Below are 18671 nucleotides of genomic sequence, written 5' to 3'. Positions count from 1 at the left end.
AATCTCAGTGCAGTTGCACCTTTGTTTTCTGACCTTAGGTAAGTTATTTTACCTCAGTATCATTTTGTCTAATTCATTTATATAACATATAGCTTTAAGAAACAAACAAGGTAAATAACTACCACACACACATTATAAAATCATGATATAGTCCCCTTTCTTTTTACTCTCAGGCCCCTTGCTATAAGGAACTCCTAAGAGTTGAGGAGAACAAGCCCATTCCTAGGGATACAGAAACAGAAACTATGTATTTGGATACAGAATCAGAATCCAGTTTCCGGATTTTACCTAGAAGCTAGGATTCTAATAACCTATGCTATTCCAGAAGAAACCTGTCATATTCATAAAATGTTGAAGAATCTTTTGGTTATGTGTACAGGAAATTGCTTGAATTATAGTCCAGAGACTAAGAAAACCCAAGGCTCAAGCACATTGCTTTACGGTGGTTCAACCACAAGTGTCCATTAAAGGTTGAGGCTACTTCATACTGTTAAACACCAGACATATTATCAAAGCATGAGTAAGATAAATCAATGGTCATTTGACAATGGTCTATCTTCAAAGCAAAACTACATTTGGATCTCTGGTAGCAGTTATACCTACAGAGAAATTACTCAGTAGTATGGGGGAAGAAACATTGCAGTATGGTTAAAGGGGCATGATTAGGATATAGAATGTCAGCAGAAAGTATTTCAGGGTGTGTAACCTTAGCCCTGAGTTTTGGACTTTTGAAACTGATAATCCTGGATACATCATGAACACTTTTTCTACTATCATTTACTTGTAGCAGGGACTAAAATGGAATTGTTTCTACTGCCATATAAATGGAAATGGCAGGCAGGAATGTAGACTATCTGGAGAAAGGACACAAGGAAATTTCTTAAAGGACACAAGCAGTGATGCAAGTCATTATAAAAAGGTGAGTCCTAAACAGAAGTGACCTTGGAACAGAGGGCAGAAGGTGGGCAGCTAAAAGAATATCTGCTTCTGTCTCAAGAAGAGAAGTACATATGCTAATACTGTGGTGGTTTTAAATACAGAGAGAGTGCAGAAAGAATATGGAAGTGAAACATTCAAGGGAAGGATAATAGGATGGAGACCAGTATCCAGAAATGAGGCAGAGATTTAGACAGAGGATGACCCTGTTGAGTTTATGCTAAAATTAGCTGGATTACAGGGGTTCGTTTCCCAGGCAAATCCAGATAGTGAGTATATAAAATTCAGTCTTTACGCGAGAAATCTAGGGGCATTTTGGATGCCCAGCAACATAAAATATACCACCAAATGTTTCAGTGTGGCCTCGTATCATGATGCTCATGCTACAGGCCATGGAAACATGGCACAAAATTTGAAGTGAACATTCTTCAGAACCCAGTCTTCCCTTTCTTCTACTCAAAAGACTAAATGTGATACCCTGCTTAGAGTTCCTGAACACGAGTAATCTTTAAGTTTGTCAAAGGAACCCCACAATTTTTAATATTTTTTCCCTTCCCATCATATCACTTGTATGATGTATACTTTAGCTAACAAAGAGTCACAGCACGTAGAGAAAAATAGTTGTAGTCACAGTGCTTGGATACCACCATTTGACTGGTCAAATGATTAGGGAGAAAGTGAATATGCAGGTCCTTCCACAGTATTGAAGAGTGTATTGAGCTCTGTATATGCTGGAATTTGGCCACGTTGTTAACATGCCAGGAGAATCTAAAGAAGGTTGAAAGTTAGAAATCAGGTAGACACTCCTCCCCTTGCCACCTCCTAAGAGGAAAATCATCTTTTTAAAGATCTGAAAGGGCAAAAATTCTAAAATTTCTATCCACTGATTTCTGGGTCTAGCACTTAATCATATTTACAGAATGATATTCTAGTCTAAGCGTATTTTAACTTCTTAATTTTATGTCCCCTTTACTTTCTTCATTAAATGCTAAAAGAACCACTTCAATACCTTGATCATGAAAGGTGATCCTTATTACTTTTTTCTTTTCAGTTACATTTATTTCTCATATGGGGAGGAGTGGAAGAGAGTAGTTGTATTCTAGTTCATGCCCAGTAAATTTCTGTGGAATGAATGAATGAATGAGGTAACTAAAAGCAGCCAAGTTGCCTGTATATTAAAGGTCTCCACAGTATACCTCCTTTCCAGCAATCTTTGTTGAAATAAGACATACAGCGATCATCTACTCTATTAACTAAAAGCCCTTCAGAAGACAAAGGGATGGACAGACTCCAAAATATTTGGGTTCGTTATGCCCAAATATACTCCACTCCAGAATACTGATTACCTAAAAAACTATATAAAAATAAACAAAAGGATAATATGTAATATTCACTTTGCTCAATAATCTTAATATTTTAATATTTTTATAATTTCCATATTGTAAAAGAGGGCTCAAAGTAATTAAATTTTATTTTATTTTTTATGTTTGATGATCATTATTATTAATAGTACTCATCATAATGCTTTACATTTGTAAATTACTTAAAAGGTTACTTTACTCCAAAATCATTCTGTTTTATTTAATTACCTATATTGGAAGATGAAGAAGTTCAATTAAGGAAAACTGCTGCATAATGTCTTCTGACGAGATTGAAAGAGCTGCTTTTATTCCAATTCACGAATATTTATTACCATACTGCTTTGTGAATCCCATAAGAATTTACTCTTCTAAAAGCCCTTTAATGATATCCCACAGTATTTATAAATTTTATCTCCCTAATTATGAATTCATTAATAAAAATTCTGCTTATCACATATTTCTCTATATCCAGAAATCTCTTGATGATTACCTCTACATATGTTATCTTCTGCATCCCTCCGTAATGAACAGTAGAGTGCCAACAAACTATTCCCAGCTTTGAATACGTTTATTTATTCCTCAAAGCTATAGTTATGCATTATAATCATTATAGCCACTTAGCAAAGAAATTATCTCAAAATAATAATAACTAAACACTCCAAGTGCCAGGCCCGATGCTTAGTGTTTTGTAGGTATTAACTCATGTAATCCTCACAACTCTAAAGATGAGTGGTATTATTTTCCCATTTTATTATACTTGAGACAACTGAGGCAAGAGAAGTGAAGTAACTTTTCCCTAGGTCACATAGCAATGCTGGGATTCAAACATGAACAATCTACCTCTTGAATCTGCTCTCTTAACTTCTAGATTTACTGCCTTCTGTATGAATACAAACATGAGTTCAGTAATTTATTCTCCATCATCTACTGAATTCTCACATACACAATGTATTCGGTAGTTTGGAAAGATAGAAAGGAGAAGGAAATTATGAAGCCCCTACCCTCAAACTGTTCATCACATATAATATGTAAAAAAAAAAAAAAAAAAGAATAAAGGAAAAATAAAAGTAAATTTAAATGTGTATGAGGCAAAATTACTGCTTTGTCAATTTAAGCAAAAGACACAGCTGCCGTCCAACAGATTCTGATTCATGGTGACCCCACATGCTGTAGAGTAAAACGGTGCTCCATAGAGTTTTCAATGGTTATGACCTTTCAGAAGTAGATCACCAGGCCTTTCTTTCAAAGCACCACTGGGTAGATTCAAACCAACAATCTTTTAATTAGTACACAAGTGCTTAATTGTTTACACCACCCAGGGACTCCATTTCTCAATGAAGATGTGGTCAAAAGTGATCAGAAATGCCTCTATTAACATGACTCAGGGATAAAGAAAGATAAAAGAAGAATTTTCTTTCTACCTACATCACTCTACCTGGACTCTTGTAGGTTACTTACTTTATTCATTTACTTGAAATTTTAGTCTGTTTGAGAGATACCATTTATCTAAAACAAAAAAAAAACAGTGAGTCGGCGGCCATGGCAGCAGGAGCAGCAGACGTGGGTGGCCAAGCTGCTGGGAGCAGTTCCGCTGGGTTTCATCATCTGAGGCTTCCTTCGGGGCACCCCAGCAAACCAAGATGGAGTATGAGTGGAAACCTGATGAGCAAGGGCGTCAGCAAATCCTGCAGCTGCTGAAGGAGTCCCAGTCCCCAGACACCACCATCCAGAGAACCGTGCAACAAAAACTCGAACTGCTCAGTCAATATCCGGATTTTAACAACTATCTGATTTTTGTTCTTACAAAATTAAAATCTGAAGATGAACCCACAAGATCATTGAGTGGTCTCATCTTGAAGAATAACGTGAAAGCTCATTTTCAGAACTTCCCAAATGGTGTAACAGACTTTATTAAAAGTGAATGTTTGAATAATATTGGTGATGCCTCTCCTCTGATTAGAGCCACTGTAGGTATTTTGATTACAACCATAGCCTCCAAGGGAGAATTGCAGAATTGGCCTGACCTCTTACCAAAACTCTGCAGCCTGTTGGATTCTAAAGATCGCAACACCTGTGAGGGAGCTTTTGGCGCTCTTCAGAAGATATGGGAAGATTCTGCCGAGATTTTAGATAGTGATGTTTTAGATCGTCCTCTCAATATCATGATTCCCAAATGTTGACAGTTCTTCAAGCACAGAAGTCCAAAAATAAGATCTCATGCTGTTGCATGTGTCAATCAGTTTATTATCAGTAGGACTCAAGCTCTGATGTTGCACATCGATTCTTTCATTGAGAATCTGTTTGCATTGGCTGGGGATGAAGAACCAGAGGTAAGGAAAAATGTATGCTGGGCTCTTGTGATGTTGCTTGAAGTTCGAATGGATCGCCTGCTTCTTCACATGCATAATATAGTTGAGTACATGCTTCAGAGGATGCAAGATCAAGATGAAAATGTCGCTTTAGAAGCTTGTGAATTTTGGCTCACTTTGGCTGAGAAACTAATATGCAAGGATGTACTTGTAAGGCATCTTCCTAAGTTGATTCCCGTGTTAGTGAATGGCATGAAGTACTCACATATTGATATTATCCTGCTGAAGGGGGATGCTGAAGAAGATGATTCCTGATAGTGAACAGGATATAAGGCCACGTTTTCATCAATCGAGGACAGTGGCTCAGCAGCATGATGAAGATGGAATTGAAGAGGAGGAGGAGGATGAAATTGATGATGACTATACCATTTCTGACTGGAATCTAGGAAAAGGTTCTGCTGCTGCCCTAGATGTACTTGCAAATGTGTATCGTGATAAACTTTTGCCACATATTTTGCCCCTTTTGAAAGAATTACTTTTTCATCATGAATGGGTTGTTAAAGAATCAGGCATCTTGGTTTTAGGAGCAATTGCTGAAGGTTGCATGCAGGGCATGATTCCATACCTGGCTGAACTCATTCCTCACCTTATTCAGTGCCTCTCTGATAAAAAGGCTCTAGTGCGTTCCGTAACGTGCTGGACTCTCAGCCGCTATGCACACTGGGTAGTCAGCCAACCCCCTGACATGTACCTGAAGCCATTAATGACAGAATTGCTAAAGCGTATCCTGGATAGCAACAAGAGAGTACAGAAAGCTGCCTGCACTGCCTTTGCTACTTTAGAAGAGGAGGCTTGTACAGAACTTGTTCCTTACCTTGCTTATATACTTGATAGCCTGGTCTTCGCATTTAGTAAATACCAGCATAAGAACCTGCTCATTCTTTATGATGCCATAGGAACATTAGCAGATTCAGTAGGACATCATTTAAACAAACCAGAATATATTCAGATGCTAATGCCTCCACTGATCCAGAAATAGAACATGTTAAAGGACGAAGATAAAGATCTCTCTCCATTACTTGAGTGCCTATCTTCAGTTGCCACAGCCCTGCAGTCTGGCTTCCTTCCGTACTGTCAACCTGTGTTTCAACGTTGTGTTAACCTAGTGCAGAAGACTCTTGCACAAGCCATGCTGAACAATGCTCAGCCAGATCAATACGAGGCTCCAGATAAAGATTTTATGATAGTGGCTCTGATTTACTCAGTGGCCTGGCTGAAGGACTTGGAGGCAGCATTGAACAGCTAGTAGCGCGGAGTAACATTCTAACACTAATGTATCAATGCATGCAGGATAAAATGCCAGAAGTTCGACAGAGTTCCTTTGCCCTGTTAGGTGACTTGATAAAAGCTCACTTTCAGCATGTTAAGCCTTGTATAGCTGATTTCATGCCAATATTGGGAACCAACCTAAATCCAGAGTTCATTTCTGTTTGCAACAATGCCACATGGGCAATTGGAGAAATCGCCCTTCAAATGGGAATACAGATGCAGCCTTATATCCCTATGGTGTTGTACCAGCTTGTAGAAATCATTAACAGACCCAACACACCAAAAACGTTGTTAGAGAATACAGTAACAACAATTGGTCGTCTTGGTTACGTTTGTCCTCAAGAGGTGGTCCCCATGCTACAGCAGTTTATAAGACACTGGTGCACCTCTCCGAGAAACATAAGGGACAATGAGGAAAAGGATTCAGCATTCTGTGGGATTTGTACCATGATCAATGTGAATCCCAGTGGAGTAATCCAAGATTTTATATTTTTTTGTGATGCTGTTGCATCATGGATTAGCCCAAAAGATGATTTCAGAGACATGTTCTGTAAGATCCTTCATGGATTTAAAAATCAAGTTGGGGATGAAAATTGGAGGCGTTTCTCTGACCAGTTTCCTCTTCCCTTAAAAGAGCATCTTGCAGCTTTTTATGGTGTTTAATCTTACACACTTAAGCTGCAGTCCCATAATTAGGGGTCCTTCAGTCTTGGAGGCTATGAGGGAGCCTCTGCACCCAGGGAAAATGTTACCCTTTACAGGGGGGAAAGGTAAACCAGTAGGGAACACAGTACAATCCCAACCCTACTGGGAGGGGCAGGAGGGAGGTGTTGCCGTCACTGTATTAAGTCAATGTTGGGAAATGTTTTAACACCTGGAGCCTTTGTGGGTGGAAATCTGTCTCCAATTACAACTCCGCACTGATGTGAAGAAGCAAAAAAAAATACTCAGTCTACTCACAAAACAGTACATTCTGGAATATTATGGGGAATTGTACCAAAACAAGAACCATACAAATGATGCGTAGGGTTAAGAAAGAGGATAAACTCTATAGCTCACAATAAAGGAAACCTAAGAATGGGGGTTATAAACAGAAAAGCTTTTTTCTTTTTTTTTTTATTTAAAGGTTTTTATATAAGTTTCCCACATAATGGGGCCTTGTTTGCATGCTGATGAAGAACTACACAAATGAAGCTAATAGAGTTAAAATCAGTTTGCCTACTCATAGTAGAAGTAGGTTCTTGGAAGTTACAATTTAAGGTACCCCAGAAAAAGTTGGAAATAAAATGAAACAAATTTAAACAATGAAAAAAAAAAAGTGAATCTGCAATGAACAAATCATATTAATTTTCTCTAACTCTAGCATATAAATACAGCTGATTAAAGATGACTTCTACCATAAATACAAATAGCCAGACTATACCTGGAGTAAATGAACTACACAAACAAATAATATGCTATGCATTTAAAGACATTTGGTAAAACAGGTGATAGTCAAGAAGTTAAAATATATTCCTCCAAAGAAGCAACATTCTACTTGTAAATTTAAACTGTATTTATGTCATTTTATTTAAAACTCTTTGCTGATTATAACATTAATAAAAACTATTTGCAGAATATTTGGAAAATGCAGAGTTTTGAAAAGTAAATAATAATCATCCATTTCCCAGCAACACAATTTATAACTGCTGTTAACAATTACATTTCCTTCTACTTTTTTTAAATTTATGATCATCCTGTGTTAAAATTTTTTGCAGACTGCTATTTTCACTCAACATTGAACTATTAATATTTCCAATGATAGAAGATAGGGAGCCCTGGAGGCACAGTGGTTAAGCTCTCGGCCACTAACCAAAAGGTCCATGGGTGAAAGATGTTGCAGTCAGCTTCTGTAAATATTACAGCTCTGGAAACCCTATGGGTCAGTTCTTCCCTGTCCTATAGGATTGCTTTGAGTTGGAAATGACTTGAAGGCATACAACAACAACATGCTAGAATATTTGAAAGCCTTTTTTATAATTGCTGTGCAATATTGCTCTATACAGAAAGACCATAATTTATTTAACCTTTCATTACTGTCTCCAGTGTTTCAATACTACAAAGAATGCTGGTAGTTAAACCTTACACTAAAGTCAATGAGTATTTCCAAAGACAAATTCTTAGATGTCAATATCTAGGAGCATTCATATAGTGTTGCTCTATTATTTCAAATTACTTTCCACAAGTTTTGTCAATTTAAACTCTCAAAGTATGTGAGAATGTTCATTTATCACATGCTCACCAATACTGATATTGTATTTTTTAACCTCTGCCAAACTGATAGATAACCAAAACCAAACTCGTTTCTGTCAACTCAATTCCAACTCATAGTGATCCTATAGGACAGAGTAGAACTACACCATAGAGTTTCCAAGGCTGTAAATCTTTACAGAAGCAGACTGTCACATCTTTCTTCTCCACATGGCTGGTGGGATCGAACCACCAGCCTTCTGATTAGCAGCCGAGTACTTAGCCACTGTGGCAACAGGGCTCCTTACTATTAGATAAAGTGACATTTTATTTTAATTTGTATCCCTTTCCAAAAACACATACTGAAAACTCACTGCTATTGAGTCAATTCTACAGGGTTTCCAAGGCTGTATCTCTACAGAAGGAGACTGCCACATCTTTCTCCTGCCGAGCCGCTGGTGGTTTTGAACCACCAACCTTTCGGTGAACAGTTGATCACTTTAACCTCTGGGCTCCTTGTAGCTCTTTAATCATAAAAATGTTATACATAACGTGGAATACATTTTATTTATGATTCTTTTGTATATCTTTTAGGAATTAGCTGCTTATATTCAGATTCAGTGACATATGGGAAATTTGTTTCACTTTTAAATTTTCCAATTGCAAAGGTCAGATACAACCTAATGGGAATCTCCACCACTCGTCTGACAGTTTGTCATACTGCGATGGCTTGTGTGTTGCCATTACGATGGAAGCTACGCCACCAGTATTTCAAATACCAGCAGGGTTACCCTTGGTGGACAGGTTTTAGTGAAGTTTCCAGACTAAGACTGACTAGTAAGAAGGCAATCTAATCCTAAAAAAGTATTGGCCAGTGAAATCCTTATGTATAGCAGTGGAACTTTGATATAGTGCCAGAAGATGATCCCCTCAGGTTGGAAGACACTCAAAATACAACTGGAGAAGAGCTACCTCCTCAAAGTGAAGTGAATCTGAATGATGCAGATGGAGTCAAGCTTTCAGGACCTTCATTTGCTAATGTGGCACAGCTCAAAATGAGAAGAAACAGCTGCAAGCATCTATTAATAATTGGAATGTAGAATATATGAAGTATGAATCTAGGAAAACTGGAAGTCTTCAAAAAAGAAATGGAACATATAAAAATCAATATGCTAGGCCTTAGTGAGCAGAGATGGACTGGCATTGGCCATTTTGAATTGGACAATCATCTGGTCTACTATGCCAAGAATGACACATTGAAGAGGAATGGTGTTGCAATCATTGTCAAAAAGAACATTTCAAGATCTATCCTGAAATACAACGCTGTCAATGATAGGAAAATATCCATAGAACTACAAGGAAGACCAGTTAATATGACTATTTTTCAAATTTACGCACCAACCACTAATAAAAGACAAAATGAAGAAACTGAATATTTTTAGCAACTTCTGCAGTCCGAAATGATCAAACACACAATATAGAAGCACTGATAATTATTGGTGAATGGAATGTGAATGTTGGAAAGAAAAAGGATCCAGCTGGAAAATATGGCCTTGGTGACAGAAGCAACACTGAAGAGCGTATGATAGAATTTTGCAAGACCAATGACTTATTTTTTCAACATAAACAGAGACTATACACATGTACCTCATTGGATGGAATACACAGGAATCAAATTCACTACATCTGTTGAAAGAGAGGATGGAGAAACTCAATATTATCAGTTATAACAAGGCCAGGGGTCGACTGTGGAACAGACTATTAATTACTCTTATGCAAGTTCAAGTTGAAGCTGAAGGAAATTAAAACAAGTCTACGAGAACCAAAGTCCAACCTTGAGTATATCCTACCTGTATTTAGAGACCATTTCAAGAATAGATCTTAGGCACTGAACACCAAAGACTGAAGACTAGATGGGTTGTGGGATGATATCAAGGACATCATGCATCAGGAAAGCAAAAGGTCATTAGAAAGAATGGAAAGACCAAAATGGATGTCAGAAGAGACTCTGAAACTTGAACACAGAATAGCTAAAGTGAATGGAAGAAATGATAAAGTAAAAGAGCTGAACAGAAGATTTCAAAGGCTAGCTCAAGAAGACAAAGTATTATATTGAAATGCACAAAGATCGAGAGTTAGAAAATCAAAAATGAAGAACATGCTCAGCATTTCTCAAACTGAAAGAACTGAAGAAAAAACTCAAACCTCGCGTTGCAATACTGAACAATTCAATGGACAAAATATTCAGTATTTTGTCATTCAGTGACACAGGAAGCATCAAAAGAAGATGGAAGGAATACACACAGCCACTGTACCAAAAAGAATTGTCGATGTTCAACCATTTTAGGAGATAGTATATGATCAAGAACCAACAGTGTTGAAGAAAGAAGACCAAGCTGCACTGAAGGCATTGGCAAAAACAAGCCTCCAGAAACTGATGGAATACTAATTGAGATGTTTCAATGAATGGATGCAGCGCTGGAGGTCCTCATTAATCTATGCCCCGAATTTTGGAAGACAGCTACCTGGACAACTGACTGGAAGAGATTCATTTTTGTGTCCATTCCAAAGAAAGATGATCCAAAAGAATGCAGAAATTATGGAATAATATCATTAATATCACACACAAGTAAAATTTTGCGAAAGATAATTCAAAAACAGTTGCAGCAATACATCAACAGAGAACTGCCAGAAATTCAAGCTAGACTCAGAAGAGGACATGGAACTAGGGATATCATTGCTGATATCAGATGGATCTTGACTGACAGCAGAGAATACCAGAAAGATGTTTATCTGTTTTATTGACTACGCAAAGGCATTCGACTGTGTGGATCATAATAAATTACAGATAACACTGCGAAGAATGGGAGTTCCAGAACACTTAATTGTGCTCATATGGAAACTGTACTAAGTTATCTAGTGCTGCTATAACAGAAATACCACAAGCGGACGGCTTTAACAAAGAGAAATTTATTCTCTCACAGTCTAGTAGGCTTCAAGTCCAAATTCAGGGCGTCAGCTCCAGGGGGAGGCTTTCTCTCTCTGTCAGCTCTGGAAGAAGGTCCTTGTTATGCATCACTCTTTCCTTGGTCTGGGAGCATCTCAGTGCAGGAACCTCAGATGCAAAGGACGCGCTCTGCTCCCAGCACTGCTTTCTTGGTGGTATGAGGCCCCCAACTCTCTGCTTGCTTCCCTTTCCTTTTATCTCTTGAGAGATAAAAGGTGGTGCAGGCCACACCCCAGGGAAACTCCCTTTACATTGGATCAGGGATGTGACCTGGGTAAGGGTGGTGTTACAATCCCACCCTAATCCTCTTTAGCGTAAAATTACAATCACAAAATGGAGGCCAACCACACAATACTGGGAACCATGGCCTAGCCAAATTGATATACACATTTTTGGGGGGAAATAATTCAATCCATGACATGTACATAGACCAAGAAGCAGTCATTCAAACAGAACAAGGGGATACTGTGGGCTTAAAATCAGGAAAGTTGTGAGTCAGAGTTGTATCTTTCACCATATTAAATCTGTATGCTGAGCAAAATCTGAGAAACTGAACTATACAAAAAAGAAGGTGGCATCAGGATTTGGAAGAAGACTTATTAACAACTTGCAGTATGCAGATGACACAACCTTGCTTGCTGAAATCAAAGAGAACTTGAAGCACGTACTGATGAATATCAAAAGCTACAGACTTCCGTATGGATTACACCTCAACATTAAGAAAACAAAAATCCTCACAACTGGACCAATAAGCAACATCATGATAAGTGAAGAAAATACTGAAGTTGTCAAGGGTCTCATTTTACTTGGATCCACAATCAACACCCACGGAAGTAGGAGTCAAGAAATAAAATGAGGTATTGTATTGGCCAAATATGCTGCAGAAGATCTCTTTAAAGTGTTAAAAAGCAGAGATGTCACTTTGAGGATTAAGGTAAACCTGACTCAAGCCATGGTATTTTCAATTACCTCCTATTCATGTTAAAGCTGGACAATGAATAAGGAAGACCAGAGAAAAATTGATGCCTTTGAATTATGACATTGGCAAAGAATACTGAATATACTATGGACTGCCAGATGAACTAACAAATCTGTCTTGGAAGAGGTACAGCCAGAATGCTCCTTAGAACTGAAGATAGTGAGACTTTGTCTCAAATACTTTAGACATGTTATCAGGAGGGACCAGTCCCTGGAGAAGGACATCATGCTTGGTAAAGTAGAGGGTCAGTGAAAAATAGGAAAACTCTCAAGGAGATTGACAGAGTGGCTGCAACAATGTACTCAAACACAGCAATGATTGTGATGATGACACAGGACCAGGCAGTGTTTCATTCTGTTGTACACAGGGTCACTATGAGTCAGAACTGACTCGATGGCATCTAACAACAACAACAAATGGGAATCTTGTAAATAAAATTCATTCCAGGACAATTATCGGTCTGCCAAACCTATAAAAGCTTGCAAACCAAAACTCCCCTAAAGGGCTCTAGTACTGAATAAGCAGTGTTAAAATTAATGAGGTTTTGTAGTCAGTATGCTCAGCGGCTTTTATAAATTCCTTCACTAAACACACAAAACAAAAGGCACATAATCTCAGGTCAGGGTATCCTACTTCTTTTCACTGTTACATTAATTGATTCTTATGTAAGTTTTAATATTCATTGTACTGCAAGTAATAAAACTTTAAAACTTCTATTTGGCATCCTTTAGGAATATTTATTACTTCAAATGGTTGTTAAAAATGAACTTCAAATAGAATATGTTTTAGAGGCCATTTTGGGAAATGATACAAACATTAATAAGTTTCACTTACAGTATATAGCAAAGAAACAAAACCAATTTAGCAATTTATTACACCTTGGAGAGTATTACTTCATGTATTTTGCAATGAATCCTCTTTAAGTGTTCACTTGATAAGCATTCTTTACCCAAACTTGCTAAGGCCCTCAATTATTACTAAAAATACAGTAGTTTTATAACATTTGCCTCTAGGTCAACCACGTCTTGGTTTATTTTGGACAGTCTCAGTTTAAAACTGCATCCAGGCATCCCATCCAGTTTAGCATTTATCAAAGAAAAAGTGTCCAGATTTTGACAATAAATTATAGTAAATTAAAATATAGTATAATAAACTATTTATACAATAAATTTGCCATATTTATAACATAATTTTAACTGGATGTAATTTATCTCCTATCATTGAACCAGAGCAGTCTCTGAATTCTAGAATGCCCAGGTTTGCATCTCGGTACCACTTTTTATTAAATCTCTGAGCTTGGGCAAGTTACTTAAACTCTCTGAATCTCAGGTTCTCATCTATAAATAATAATAGTACCTAATGGGATAGATTATATTTTTTCTTCCCAAATATTTGCCACACCTCCAGATCAAAGGGTAACAAGTCCTCTCCCACCCTGACAGCATGTCTATTCCTGCAATTTGTGGTATCCCTGCATATGGAAGTATTATACATCTCCATCCCATTAAGATAGGTTTAGCTATTTGAATTCTTAGCCATGTGAATGAAAGTGACAGGAACCACTTATGCACAGAAGTTGTAACACTCATTGTGTGGTTAAATTCTCCCTCTTTTCCCTTTGCCATAAGACTGATGAAGTCCCAGCAGGAACTAATCCTTCAGCATAGGTCCAATAATGAAGAAGAGGTAGAAAAGAACAGCTATTGACCCACAATAGATATGCAATGTGAGCAAAAAATAAAAATTTGTTGTTGTTGTTGCATGCTTCTGAAATTTACGGGTTGTTTGTTACACCAGCATGACTTGGCCTAACCTGATCACTACTTTACCTCCAGGCATTGTTTTTCAGGATTAAATGTGTCAATATAAATATAAATGTGACATTTAGAATAGTGCCTGGCACATAGTTAGTAATATAGAAGTGATGATGATGATGATTACTTTGAGTAATATTTCAATAGTTAATAAAGATTTATTAACACAAATATATATGATCATGTGAAACCATGTAAAATTCATTAGTGATATTAGTGATAAGAACAAATAAAAATTAACATTAAAACAAAAAGATTCGTTTCAGTAGTAAATTGACAATAAATATTAGAGTAGGTTTCATTAATAGTTATAACTAATTTAATTTAGAGGTATATATCAATATTTCTGGTTTTAATATTTTTTCTGGGGAAGGAATTGTGGCTATATAGTGAATTATTCAAAGAATATCTATTGCTGCATTATTCACAATAGCAAAAGTTTAGAAATACGTTTGATTCCCAATAATAGGAATTAGTTCAGCTATAGAGCTATACAGTTAAGTTATATTTTAATAATCAAAAATGTTGTAGATGAATATTTAATATTTAAAACTGTATTATGTAAATATATATATATACACATATACATATATATGTAGAAAGAAACTACAGACATAGATATATTAAATGTAGTGTAGAGTAACTTCGCTTTACTAAAAACAAATACCCATAGGTAACTCTTCTTCTTTTACTTTTATTTTTAATTTTTACATGCATTAATTTGGGACATTATTCTTTCATACTAAATGAAAACTTAACAAGTAGGAATTTCTTAAAGATGAGTTGCAATGTGGAACCTGAAGCTATTACGATTACTGTTCTATACTCTATTAGGCTATATCGTTAGTTCATCTTGCACTTTGAAAATTTTTTTTTTTTTTTAATCTATGCATGCTTTTGTGATATAAAGTATTTTTCATTTGGAAAATATTGTTTATTGAATTTGCAGATAATCTAAATGTTGACACATTTCACTAAGCAATAGAAAAAATCACAATTGTTTATATTATCACTGATCTCCTCAGAACAATCTTTAAGTAATGGAAAGCTATCAAGATCACAGTGAAGGATATGAGTTTTCCAAAATTATAATTTTTACTTGAAAGCTCAAGTTTTATCATTGGAAACAAATACTGTAATTGGTTCTTTGAAGTCAAAAAGTGTTTCTTCATACATTTTCAAGGAAAATCTCTGCCAAATACCCAGGTTTGAATAATTTCTCTGTCATTCTTTTAATTAAAAATGATGCTCTATGAAAAAAAGTAGCTACTTCAGCTTGCAACTCAAACAAATACAAAGGTACTATTTCTCTAGATGCCACTGCACTTTGGTATACAGCAGACATGCTTTATGCTTACCTCCCATTTCATCATAAAGGATGTGTACTCACTACCTTGATTAGGCACCAACAATTTTGCCCACCATTGCTTGTTTCCTTCACTGCATATGTCAACAAAATGAAATAGGTAAAGGACATATTTGTACTATGAAACAAAAAAAATGACCTCATGCACCCTCAAAAAAGGGCCTCAGGGATCCCTAAATACAGACAGACACAATTTGAAAATAGCTGGCATAGAGCATGCTCAAGTCCTGGCATCATGCAAATAAATGTCTGCACAACCTTACTACCCAGAGGTACTTAGGAAACTGTTACACTTAGTTTTATTCATCTAGAAATATTCCTCCTGTCTTCATTTAATTCTTCTGACTCCGATAAACAGTTAACTATGTTCCAATTAAAAATCTGGTAGATTGGGATTACACTGTATTTGTAAATTGCTTTGGGTAGAAACGTCATTTTCACAATATTGAGTCTACCTATCCATGATCATGGTATGTTTTTCCATTTATGAGATCCCTTTGGGTTTCTTGCAGTAGTTTTGTAATTTTCTTTTTATAGGTCTTTTACATCCCTGGTTAGATTTATTCCTAAGTATTTTATTTTTTTAGGGGATATTATAAATGGTATTGTTTTCCTGATTTCCTTTTCATCGCTTTCTTTATTGATGTATAGGAATCTAACTGATTTTTGTATGTTTATCTTGCATCCTGCTACTCTGCTGAATCTATTAGTTCCAGCAGATTTTTCGTTTTAGTATATAAACGTACCACTGATTTCTGCATATTGACGTTGTATCTATAGTTAACCATTCTGGAGCTCTTTTAATGTTCTTGCAATACAGATCTGTGCTTCCACTTAGGATTATTTTCCTTCAGGCTGAAGAGCTTTCTTTAGCATTCCTTGTAGTGAGGCTGTTAATAGACACATTCAACTATTATTTGCCTTAAAATTCTTTATTTTGTTTTCATTTCTGAAGAATATTTTTGTTGAATATAGAACACTATGTTGACTTTTTTAATTTTAAATTTTAAATTTCTTTCTTACCTTTAAAAATATCATCTCATTGTTTTCTGGCTTCAACAGGGAAAAGTTTTAGTGTTGCCTTACAAAAATAATGTCTTTTTCTTTGGCTAATTTTAAGATTTTTGTGATATATATTTAGGTTTAAATATTTGCCTCTGTTGTGCTTTGGTGGGGTTTTCTCTATAGTTAGCCTGCTCAAACCAAAAAACAAAACCTGTTGCCGTCGAGTCAATTCCAACTCATAGTGACCCTATAGGACAGAGCAGAACTGTTCCATAGGGTTTTTGAGGAGTGGTTGGTGGATTTGAACTGCCGACCTTTTGGTCAACAGCTATAGTTCTTAACCACTGCACCACAAGGGTTTAACTTGCTTAGGGGATGGTACAGTTGTTGAATCTGTAGGTTGATGTTTTTCATCAGATTAAAAAATGTATTGATTTAATTTTTCAAATATTGTCCCTCTCCCATTCTGTCTCTTTTCTTTCTGGGACTTGAATTATTGGTATTTTTTCCTGATTAATCTCTCCTACAATATATTTTTTCATTTTGTGCTTCAGTTTATGTATTTTCTATTGGCCTGAATTGAGTTCACTATTTCAAACTTCTTCTGTGATCAGTTTGCTGTTAAACTCCATCCAAGGAATTTTTAACCTCATATGTTTTATTTTTCAGTCAGGGGATAAGCGTTTGATTTTTTATATATATACCAAATTTGTGTTGAATTTCTCCATCTTTTCATCAGTTTTTCCATCTTACCATCTATTTCATTTAACATATCTATAATGGTCATTTATGAGTCCTTATTTGGCCACTCGTGGTTCTGCTTCTATTGTCTGCTTTTTCTCTTACTGGTCATAGTTTCTTGCCTTGTAACATGTTTAGTATTTTTGTGCTAGGATTTATTACAGATACTGCAAATAAAACCATTTCAGAAATATACTCTCCAAGTTATGTTATGCAGAGATGTTGAGAAATTGAGTCAGGTCTGGGTTGAAAGTTTAGTTTAGTACACTCTCTGTTTTAAATTGTGTAAAGGACGAGATTCCTTTTGTGATTATTTCACAATCTTTCTTCTAGTGGGACTTTGTCTCCCAAGCACCATAATAAGAAGTGAGGTTCCACTCTGACTTTCCTAACTTACACTCTAATCATAGCACATGTACTATTGGGACAAAAATGTCCATTTGGTGTTCCTCTAAATTCCAATCTAACACCACAGGAGTACAGAAAGCTCCACTGATGTTTCATTCCCCTTGTAGAGTCCTTTGGTCTATCCCAAGCTCAATCATCACTCTGTGTCTAAAGTTGACAAATTCTTCCATAGCAAAAAAAAAAAAAAAAAAACCTAGAAAATGGTATGTCTAATTTGTAACAAATTCAACTAATTCTCTATGCTTTTGCAGTTCTCTGATGCTCTTTGAGAATCTTATTTTTGTAATTTATCTGTTTGTTTGTTTTTTTCTGGTTCTTTCAGTGGGAGCAATGGCATGCTGCCATTAACTTATTTCAACCCAACAGTGAAAATTTGTCCAGAAGTTTATCTCATTTTTTTCCATATGGGAATATCCTACCTAAACTTATGTTCAGTTTTTGATATTCATTAAAGTTAGGTCTTGTTGACTTCTAAATACCCTAAATTATAAAGATTTTACTCAAGACAGTAGTTAACCATGTTAAAATTTCTATCAAATTGGTAAGTGATAAAATTGTCCTGTCATTTTAGTCAAAACAGTAAACATGATGATTCTTTTACAAAGAATTAGAGATAAAATATCAGAATATGTCTCGTTTTCTCTGAAATTTGCAAACACATGCTGGTCGTTAGGCATTTTTTTTCTTAAAGTTATATTTGGTTAATTATATCACTACTGGAGCCCTGATGGCACAGTGGTTAATAACTCGACTGCTAACCTAAAGTTGGGCAGTTCAAATCCACCAGCTGCTCCTTGGAAATCATGTGGGGCAGTTCTACTCTGTCCTATAGGGTTGCTACACGTCAGAATTGACTCGAAGGCAACAGGTTTCGGTTTTTTTGGTTTATCTCACTACTAAGGAAAAGATTACCTTTGTGTCACGTATTTCTTAATGACATTAGAATATCCAAATTTGCTAAAAAAAAATTCCTGTCTTCACTTGTCTTATGCTAATGAAAAAATCCTATATATTGCTCTCTTTTATATTATATACTTTACTGCAAAACATTCCAAGTTTATGAAACCTTTCCTAATCAATATTTGTAAGAATAAAATTTTGTTATGTGATTATTTAAACAAAATAACCTTAAAGTAAATTCTCTGAAGTTAACTGTTACTGTTGTTCAAAATACAGTTAGAGATCTC

At 36.0% G+C, this 18671-nt stretch overlaps 2 protein-coding genes across 2 annotated transcripts in view; one reads left to right on the top strand and one right to left on the bottom strand.

The window, feature by feature from the left end:
- GALNT13 (polypeptide N-acetylgalactosaminyltransferase 13) overlaps positions 1–18671 on the bottom strand; it is a 668619-nt gene that overhangs the window by 422636 nt on the left and 227312 nt on the right. The gene's annotated exons all lie outside the window — the stretch shown is intronic.
- On the top strand, positions 3923–6641 carry LOC101353392 (transportin-1-like). The gene is given in 3 exon segments (XM_023730406.1): positions 3923–4911; positions 4913–5856; positions 5859–6641. Coding segments are annotated over 3 exon segments (2658 nt in total). The 5' UTR covers positions 3923–3937; the 3' UTR covers positions 6599–6641.

The sequence above is a fragment of the Trichechus manatus genome, unplaced genomic scaffold (genome assembly GCF_000243295.1).
Source record: "Trichechus manatus latirostris isolate Lorelei unplaced genomic scaffold, TriManLat1.0 scaffold00036, whole genome shotgun sequence".
NCBI lineage: Eukaryota > Metazoa > Chordata > Mammalia > Sirenia > Trichechidae > Trichechus > Trichechus manatus.
The sequence above is the reverse complement of the archived record's forward strand: the minus strand, read 5'-3'. Positions and strand labels throughout refer to the sequence as shown.